At 35.6% G+C, this 10,251-nt stretch overlaps 1 protein-coding gene across 13 annotated transcripts; it reads right to left on the reverse strand.

Annotated features, from left to right (window-relative positions):
- Window positions 1–879: 879 nt before the first annotated feature.
- On the reverse strand, window positions 880–6,002 carry LOC112293252 (uncharacterized). Of its 13 annotated transcripts, none has more exons than XM_090256673.1 (6): window positions 5,064–6,002; window positions 3,876–4,364; window positions 2,890–3,633; window positions 2,069–2,194; window positions 1,827–1,879; window positions 880–1,622 (listed from the first exon to the last, which is right to left on the reverse strand). In XM_090256673.1, coding segments are annotated over exons 3-6 (399 nt in total). In that variant the 5' UTR covers window positions 3,108–3,633; window positions 3,876–4,364; window positions 5,064–6,002; the 3' UTR covers window positions 880–1,620. The 13 variants fall into 13 exon arrangements, 4 of the variants coding, with proteins under 4 accessions (XP_090112799.1, XP_090112798.1, XP_090112800.1 ...); XM_090256674.1 differs by having other exon boundaries at window positions 1,076–1,622; window positions 1,827–1,841; window positions 5,064–5,996; XM_090256672.1 differs by having other exon boundaries at window positions 880–1,879; window positions 5,064–6,001.
- Between the last annotated feature and the right edge of the window lie 4,249 nt (window positions 6,003–10,251).

Consider the following 10,251-nt stretch of genomic DNA (forward strand, 5'->3'; position numbering starts at 1 on the left):
ATATAAATTTCATAATTGTATGTAAAGAAATATATATATATATATATATATATATATTGTATGAAGATTTTATATTTAGTATTATGAAAAAACAAATATTTATGCTTACAAAAAATGATATTACAATTGTGTATTAGCTAATAATAAAGATAATAAATAAGATTCATATATGGAATTGATGCACTTTTGTATTTATAGCTTGATAAATCAAAATCAATGCTATTATAATCATAATTTTTTGTATGGATGAGATTTCTTTTGCTTTTTCTTTTAAAAAAAAAAACATTAATCATCCATAATTAATAATTTTATAATATAAAATCAAGTGTATATATTATTTGAAAAAATGAATATGTTGCATTTGTATAAAACAAAATATAGTCCTAAAAAAATTATTATATAATTAATTACTTAATTTTTAAAAACTATGAATAATTCTAAAATATTATTAATAATATCACAATTTTTGCTACTACTACCATAACTTTTATTTTATTTTATTTTATTTTCTTATTAAAATTATATAAAAAATTTATATAATTTTAAAATAATTATTTAAAATATTGACAATTTTTTAATTGGAATTAAAAAAACTAAAAAATGTGTCAAATGAACAGCAAGTTGTGATTGTAAGAGAAAAAATTAAGGTTGCATAGGCAGTACCTAAATTCTATTATTAGTGGTTTTGTAACCAAGAAACCAATTTTAATTTTGTGAAGAAAAGATAAAAAATAAATATTAAAAATTAAACATAGAAATAATGCATTTCTTAACTAATATCCCACTCTTATAATGTTTTTTTTTCTTATTCATATGATAAAAAAAATTAAATACAATCAAGGCATAATTTCAAAAAGAAAAGATATTTTACAACATATAATTGTTAAGGTTGCAACAAATAACTCATTTACCCTCTTTTTTACAAAATTCTCTAAATTCAATCAATCTTTCTTTCAACTAAGTCTTCAACTAAGTCTAATGTAAATCATAGTGCTATATTTAAAAAAAATACAATCCCAATACAATACTTCTTATTTTCTAATCAGAAATATACGTATAAAAAAATCGCAGCATAGATGCTACAAAGAATTTTAAAGGTTTTATTTAAAGACTTTAAAGACCTTTATCTTCTTTTCTTACCCTCTTTTTTCACTCGTTACTACTTTTACTACAAATCAAAGATAAATTAGCTTTGAAATGCTGTAGTCCGTATGCAAAAGTTGGGGGTCTGGAATAGATATTTTTTAAAAAAAGAGTAACAACTTTTCACTAACAAGAACTTCCCTAGTTTTTCACTTCATTTTCACCTTTAAGAAAGATCGGTGCTTACGTCGGATGCACTTAGAGACACATGGGTCTTTTCCATCCTCACAAGTTGCACAAAATGAAGATTCAAACAAAAAGCATGATTTTTGGATTGAGAAATAGGGAGAAGAGGTATTGGTTTCATTCAAACTGCCATAACATGACAGTTAGTTGGTGTTTGAAGTTGAGCCTCCGAGTCTTCTTCGCAGTCATGTTTTCCAGCCACATTTGGTTGCATGTGCGCTTCGGAGTTGAAGCTGATAACAGGAATCTTGAGCTAGAAGCTCATTGTGCTTCAAATCAAATCAAGTGACTTTCTGAAAATAAGAATGAAATACCGTGCGTTTGCCTAAGTTTTAGCACAAAGAACTGCGGACCCAAATGTACATGAACAGATCGTCTATTTCGTTCCCCACAGGCATTAAAAACCGTGAAGAAAAACTGCATGACATTGGAGATCCAAAGAAAACAAAAGCATTCTGGAGATATGATCTACGATAATAGGTTCAGCGACAGCTTACAGAATACCGTAGCACCTGGAAAACTGCATGTAAGTAGAGGGTTTTCCAAATACCTGATCACTTCATCAAAGTACTTGGGTCACAGTAACGTTTCGCATTTCTGACTGATCTATGCATTGTAATATTTGAGACAATAAAGGATACACTTCAATAAATACAATCCTGGAAATGATTGAGACAAAAATAAGTCACTGTTGGATTGACAAGCAAGTTCATGGAAAGATGCTGTTGAAGTACTAGACCTCAGAGGGCACAACCAACACATTCGTTGACGAGATCCTTCGATTCGAGACGCTACTTCAACTCTTCTTAAGATTTGTCTTCGTATTTTGCATCCACGGGCATCACTACCGTAGTACATCCTTCTACTGAATCAAACACACAATTCTCCATTTTGTTAACTGTCCAGAAATTTCACATTCATTTTGATTGCATCTCTGTAATCAAACTAAACGGAATCACAGCATCAATATCTTTGAGAACTTTAAGAAGCAGTTCATTACAAACACCATATTCTGGAGAGGCATTAATCTGTCGTGCCTCTCCTGTTGACGGAAAGGTGAATGACCACGAACATAGCTGCAGCCATTGTAAACTAAGTCATATCGGAAAGACATTTTCACAACATCTACAACAAAATCATGACATGTAATTCACGAAATCATCCTTATAATGATATTAGCGGCGATACGCATGCAGCTGAAAATGAAAGACATCACTTCCACAAGAGTCCTCCCCATGAATTCAGGTGATTGCGTCAAATATGTAAAACATGAAATTTCAGACTGAGATACAGATATCCCAATTTCTCAACACAATACAATGAAGCGAATACCTCGTGCAGAATCTCATCCTCGGTTCTCAATATGTATCTATATATATATATATATATATATATGAGCTCTCTAATAGCTTCCAACTCTTCCTTGTGCTTCTGCTGAGAAGACTGGAAGTGAACATTCATTAAGACTCCCGCTTCCATTACATCAGACCGCTCCCGGAGCAAAGGTTACAACTAGACACAAATACCAGTAGAGTTTCAAACCAAACAAGTTAATCCTACCTCATCTTCTGTAATCCACAAAATCTCCTCAAAAAGACTGCGGTAAAGAGGAGGAGCCAAGTCAAGAGGCGCATAATTCCCAACCGTTCACTTATTAGAAGAGCGACCACATTTGCTTGTTTACCCCAAAAGTCCTCCACTAAAGCAGATTCAGCTTTATGTGCGCTCTTAATTCGCAAACATTTGTAAATCTTCGCCATAAAACTGCATTTCTGCATCCATGCAACCAAATTTCTGTAAGAGAACCCTCTGGTTCTAGATACTCAGTTTCTACACATGAAAAATGTGTTTTAAGAGCTAATGTTTGTCTTTCAACTTTCCAACATGATCACTACAGGTTGTTATTTTTATAAGAACTATACGATACCTCTAAATAGAAAATCTTAGAAAAAGAATAAGAAAAAAGGGCCTAAATCACACATCATTAGGAAAGAAAAAAGACTGAGCTTTCACTGCAAAAGGAAAGAATCAACCTGGACTTATTATAACTCACGGAATCGTTAAGGGAATGCTTCCAGGATCCCAGCCTGATAGCGGCCGATGTTAAGAGCAGTTAGAAGTGCGGTGGGTCTCACATCCTCATAAGCCTTTACGACAGTGCTCACAGTTGTCTGCCAATATTAAATCCGCAAAATCACTGATATCCCACGTTTCCACATCCAGGCAAGTGCGCAGCAATGCCTTAACACCATGAAAATCGTCTGGCTTTGGATCAAAATACTCAAAGTCGACATTCACGATCTCCTGAACAATTTCACGCTCACACTATTGCATCAGTTTAAGTACATCACAAATAATTACCAGTTGACAATCACAGTAAGCTTCAATCAGCGATAGCGCATCTCAATAGAGTACTGTGGAATCTGCTGCTAAACATAATTTTTTAAGTGGCCAGCATCTATTTCATGGTATTCACGCGAGTGAGGTCGTGCATAGTGTCACAAATAAGAAGCCCTTGTTTTGTTTCAAAATGCAGCAGTACAGACCTGAGAAGGTTGGGAGCTATGGTCAGAGTCGCTACTGGTGTTGAGCTTGTCCTCAAAGCTAGTGCTTCTGTCAGAGTCCAGCTCCTCAGAGCCACTCGAAGCTCCATTCCGTCTACAAGCTCGTTTTCCTCCTCAAAAGGAGAATTTGGTGACGTTCCAGCCTTCCGCTCCCCCAAAGCCGCCATCAAAATGCATGAATTATGTGCTCTCTCAATAGTATAAGAATCGGCTAAGCTTCTATTGAGTCGGTATTGTAGAATGTCAAAGAAACAGATGTTGCTTTTGCAGGTGTGGTTTCTTTACGAGAATTCGCTATCCAACGCACGTAACCTTCAACAGGGGAGAGGGAAAAAAATCCCATCAACCTGGGCGTCAGAACTAGGGCCTATACCACGCATCTAGAAGAATTGGACATTGGAAATGTTCGTGTAACAATAAACCCCATAAACACCCATTCAAGTCTTTCATTGAAGTGCCCTGCAACAATCTCTGCATGCCAGGACATTTCAGACAGCTAATTACTGCAACAACTCATTCCATGCCATGCTCATGTCCTAATCACACCCACCACGACCCACCTAAGAAAGCTATTGAATTCATCAAAAACCCTGCATGTCCATCTGCACTCCTCCACAGATAACCTATCCGCTAGGAGCTATTCAACGCAGACGCAAAAAATATGAACAGGGAAATTTTCTTGCACACTTGAACATGTGGTAGAAGAAGTGAGACAGACCTCATAGCATGATGAACACTCAGCCTCTATATGATAACAAATGCACACTCTCGTGTACACGGGTGAGCCTTGGTTTGTTAGAAGTGGGTTCTGTCAACCGATTTAAGGGTTTTAAGAGTACGGTACCAAGGACAAACTTGAGGTGGTAACTGTGGCCTTATTCTTTCTAAGACTGTGTACATCCAAGCTATCTGGACCCCATCTCTCAACCCAATGCAGTCAAGCATCCAAGCATCAAACCCTCATTTATTATCCTTGAATGTGGTCCCCTGAGCATTCGTAGCAATACAAGGGCCGGGTGTTCGTCATGACAAGTCGTGTGTCTCGTTTCCTCTTGCAAGGAATTCTACAGCCCTTGAGAAATTTTAAAACCCCGAGTTCAATGCTGCCTGTAAGAACTTAAACTCAAGCTCTGTCTCACTGTGTCCGTGAGGTACGATAAAGCGGCGTACCTTTACCATGATTTTGTTTCAGGCTTAGGCTTTAAGGCTTGATGGCGATTGCGTAGCATTTGAAACTGTAGTCATTCCACGTGGGGTGCTTGTGTGTTTCCTTTGAGCCGGGAATTTGGCAGGATATGCAAAACTCTTCTGCGGTTCGAATTTTAGCATTCGTGTTTTCGAGTGCGGTTCACAATGATGACAGCAGAATTTTGTCGAGATCAGCAAACTTTGAACAGGGATTCGGGAGACGCTTTCGAGTTTACTACGATAGTTACCCCGATGCTCTTAGTATTACGTGCTGAGATGCTAAAGAGAACAAGAACCATTGTTGATCGGCAGACGTCAGTGGTGACAAAAACTTCAGGCTTCTTCTTCCTCAAACATTCGCAGTGGCCGCCAAAAGCTTCTGCCCTGCCGAGCTTGAGAGCTACTGCAACTTCCGAACCTTCCTTGGATTTCTAAAAGAGAGTAGTCTCCAATATTTCCTCATTTTGGGTCCAGATCGAATTCACGTTTTTACTATTCAGGTGTGCAACCTTGCAGGTGCGATTGAACTTTTGATTCAAACTGATCTACCATTTGTGCTCTTTACTTTGAACAAGGTTCCAACAGTGTCAAACACTACCATAGCTCGGCTTAAGGGTTTGAGTTTCTCTGGACTATCTGAAGACAAACCCTAGTGTAAATATTAAGGGCAATTTGACCATTGTCAATTGTATGCTTGAATGTTGTAAAACAAAGACAAGTGCCAAAGATGCCCAGTGCTACGATAAGGAGGAGCTCTTCTACATGGTCGAACAGAGTTCATTTTATGCAGAAGGAATCTGCCATCACCAGCGGAGTGTAGGCTGTTACCAAGAGTCAAAAACTCATCGAACACGAAACAGTCCAGCCAGTACAGGTGAGGGATAAACAAAACGAACTGTATTCGATGGCAATAACTGCTGTGTATAAGTACATCTACGTTCACAGTGATGAGAACGAACGTTAGGGGTGATGTTCAATATAGGCTGCATGGCAGGCAAGATATGCACCACACATAGCAATGCATGGTGCACAGTCTGACACAGTTTCTTGTCTGAGCAGTAACTGATTTGAATTATTATCTGAACACAGTTCCTAAGCATCTGATATTCCAATGATCGTCTGTGATAGCTCTCTATGGAGTTGCTGTGGAAGCAACCGATTTCTTCCATGCAAGGGCTGCAGCCCATAGACGAATACTTCGTGATTTACTACTGTACAGTGTTCAGTGTTGTACTTCTTGTTGATAATTGAACAGTCAGATGTTAAATGTATGTGAGATACTGAATCATACTTCTGAAAGACTGAAGTTAACCTGTCTGGTGCAATTGAACACAGAAATGAACATAAAGTCAGTCACAAAGTACAAATTTGTATACATGTAGATATATATATATATATATGTAGATATATATATATATATGTATATATATAAATGTATATATATGCGGAGTTTGTAAGTACAAGTTTCGTGTTGTTTTGGAGAATAATAATTGCTACCTCCACCAGAAACATTTATTTTAATTTATTGTACTTTATTATTATTATTATTATTTTGACATGAATATTTTTAAATGTCATCAATATTACAACTTTAAAGATATTAAATGATTTACTTGTTTTAAATGTTTTGGAAGTTTGGTTGATAGTGACTTATTATAATATCTTTTTTCAAATAAATACTTCAAAGGAATAAGTGAATAATTTATTAACATTTATTTGATGCAAAAACTATGATAGAGTGGTCAAATGTGTCATATAAAGGTGTTATAAATTGAATTAGATTTAAGAAGGTCTACAAAACTTTGAAGAAGCAAGAAGTAATCTTCTAAAGGTAAAACAAAGAAGAATATAAAGTCAACTGTCATGGACTTACACATGTAAGCAAGTAAATACATGTATAAATAAGTAGAAGTAAGTAAAAATAGGTAAAAATAAGTTAATTCTGTAATATTTGCTATGGAAGCTTCCTAAAAGCTTCATAGATGCTTTATAATATTAGAGCTTTATCTAATCTTAATTTAGAGTAGATTATCCCTTTCTCTTGATAAGACATAAGCATATTAGAATTTGTGGATTACCCTCTTCTAAATTGATATTGTCCTTAGTATTTTCTTTGTTCTCAAGTCCTCTCTTCTATTTGTCTTGAACGATATTACACATCTTTTTTTTTAAGTATTATCATGGCAGAACTTGTTGAAATGAAGAGTGCAATGGCACAAATGCAAGAGCAATTGAGGGAGTTAATGCTTGCGATGTATCAACTCAATTTACCACCACAAGGAGCAACAAGGTTGGTAGAAAGTGAAGATATAGAAATGATTGGAGCTGCTTCAACATCTGCACTAAATCATGTCCCTTCTACTATGGTGGAATGTCCTTTTAGTGTTAGAGAACCTAGAATTTTTCTACCCAAAAAGTTTGATGGCACCAAATCAAAGTTTAGAAGATTTATCAATCAAGTACAACTTGTGATTGAACTTCAACTCCAAAGCTGTCCAACTCCAAGATCGCAAGTTAGAATCAGTGGTACGCTTTTTTCAGATTCAGAATTATCATAATTTTCATATATTCTTAAATGACGAGATCCAATATTAGATAATCTGGATGCTTTTTTGTTAGAGTTTCTATCCATGTACGGAAAACATGATACAATTCGTGTTGCAATCAACAAGATCCATATTTTGTGATAAGGCAATTGATCAATACGTGGTACGTTGTCGTATGGCGTGATTTACTATCTGGGAATACATTGGGTATCTAGCTGTAGAGAATGTACCTTAAACCTTCATATGATTCTTTTCTTGGCTTCTAAAACTCCTTTATTTTTGTATAAAACTCCAAATATAACAAAATCCCTTCAAAACATATTTTTTCCGCGAAGGGTTTTCTCGCCCCGAACTTTAGAAAATCATAACTATTGATCTAACCGTTCAATTTGTTTCAAATTTACAAGAAGTGGTAGAATTTACCCTTAACTTGTACCACAAAAAAAACCAACCGCAAATTCACTCCCGAACTTCTGGCATCTAAGAAACCCTAGCAGACACTCCAAACCCTAATTTACAAGCACCCGAAAACTATTTTCCTTATATCTCAAAAATCCGAACTCCAAATGTCATAAAACTTATGCACAAAGTTTACTAACATAAAATTATACATTCCTTGAAATTTTGAGCGAAAACCTCACAAAATTGCTCAAGATATAGCTCAAGAGACAAACACTAGTAAATCGGTTTACTTACTACCCTTAGATTGCATGTGCTGACTTCAAAATCCAATAACTCCTTCATCCCAACTTGGAATCCAGTAAGCAGTATGTGAAAAGTATAGCCGCAAAAGTGCTCTCTCCAGTCGCGGTCGCCGATCCTCAATTTCCGTCCGTACGCGTGCGTTATGCCCAAAAGAGTGACAGTAGGTCCAAAACTAACACCTTAACTTTGAGCGCCTATAACTTCTTCATGAAAACCCCAAATGACACAAAATTTGTACCAAAACTTTAACCAAAACCCTAAACCTTCTGACCCTAGCCTTCAAAGTTCGAATGGCCTCGAGAAACTAACCCTAATCCCTAATATGGCCTCGGACAGCCTCCTCAAAGCCCATTGGTCATGATTTTTGACCAATAGGAATGGAGATTTTCATCATTCATCTCCATTCATCTATATTGGTGCCCTAATTACTCCCTTTGCTACCAAAATCTTTCTTCAATCCTTTTTCTTATAAGATTTACATAATGTATGCTCTAAACACCAAATAAAAGAACCAAAATAAGTTTTTAAATGTCACCAATGTCTAACAAAGGTGACTCTAAATATTTAGAAGTTACTATCAACCAAAACCAATCTTAAAAGACACTATCAAAAAGAAATTAAAGTTATACAAATTCTATAATAATCTTTTTAAACAACCTCTTCTCAAAGTAATAATCAAATTATATCCTACAATCAACTAAAATCTACTAACATGGCTCTTACCATGTTACTTAATAAATTATATATTAAGTACATAATTACATTATTTTCATATAGTAGCCGAACCACAATACGACAACGCTTTACAATTTTGACAACTTGCAACTGATATCAAGAGGGATGATGCTGTACTTGTTAGCTAATTTTCCTACAAATTACAATATGAGGTAAAAAAAAATTAATGCTCAACTTACGTGATCTTCAAATATTGAGTCAAGCAATTGACTTTGTTGTGAAGTGCCACAATCATTTTTTTGAATTCTGATTTGAAAACCATACAAGTAGACTTCAACGTTACTATAATTCAATGACAACACCAACATCTTCTCAATACATATATGTCACGGACATACATATAATTACCTATATGAATAGATAAAAGTATGTAAAAGTAGATTAATTGTGTAATATCTTCTAGAGAAGCTTCTTAGAAGCTTCATAGATGCTGCTTTGACTTTATAGGAGTCTATAGTTGACTTTTAGGTTAGAAACTTGGTCAACAAATTAGCCATGTGCCACGCATGTTGGAAGCTTAAAGAACAAGCTAACTACGTGGTCCATCCATAGAAAACTTGCCTTGCAAGCAAAGGCATGTGGCCTAGAAAGTCAACATATATTGGAGGTCTTATAGAACATCGCCACGTGGCTTCTAGTTAGATAGTATATATAGAGGCAAGAGTGAAGCCCTCTTCACTCTTGTCAACTCCTTTCTTGCTTCTAGTCTAGTTTCAAGGGTCTCTAGTTTTCTTGTATTTTGGCAATAGCCATTCCAGTTTCTTTCTTAATATACATATTTCTATTTTGTCCTATTTCTTTTTGAGAAAAGTCTCACTTACTCTTTAGCTTTCATCGAGTTCTTGTCCCTGACAAATTGACAAGAGTACACTTACAATATCAGAGCTTTGTCTTTTCTTGATTAAGAGTGGATTACCCCTTTTTCTTGATAAGACATAAGCGCATTAGAAGTTGCGGATTACCCTCTTTTAAACTGATATTGTTCTTAGTATTTTCTTTGTTATCAATTCCTCTCTTCTATTTGTTTTGAGCGTTGTTAGACATCTTCTCTTTTCTAAGTGCTACTATGGCAGAGCTTGTTGAAATGAAGAGTGCAATGGCACAGATGCAAGAACAATTGAGGGAGTTAATGCTTGCGATGCATCAACTCAATTTACCACCACAAGGAGCAACAAGAATGGTAG

The sequence above is a fragment of the Physcomitrium patens genome, chromosome 16, assembly GCF_059467195.1.
Source record: "Physcomitrium patens ecotype Gransden chromosome 16, ASM5946719v1, whole genome shotgun sequence".
NCBI classification, from domain to species: domain Eukaryota; kingdom Viridiplantae; phylum Streptophyta; class Bryopsida; order Funariales; family Funariaceae; genus Physcomitrium; species Physcomitrium patens.

Excerpts from the sequence above, each read along its gene's own strand:
- LOC112293252 (XM_090256672.1), bottom strand. The coding sequence starts at position 3,107 with ATGCAGAAATGCAGTTTTATGGCGAAGATTTACAAATGTTTGCGAATT. Across the intron at positions 2,195-2,889 it reads TGTGGATTACAGAAGATGAG|TAGAAGGATGTACTACGGTA; the intron begins GTAGGATTAACT and ends TGTTTGATTCAG. Across the intron at positions 1,880-2,068 it reads TGTTGGTTGTGCCCTCTGAG|GTATTTGGAAAACCCTCTAC; the intron begins GTCTAGTACTTC and ends TGAAGTGATCAG.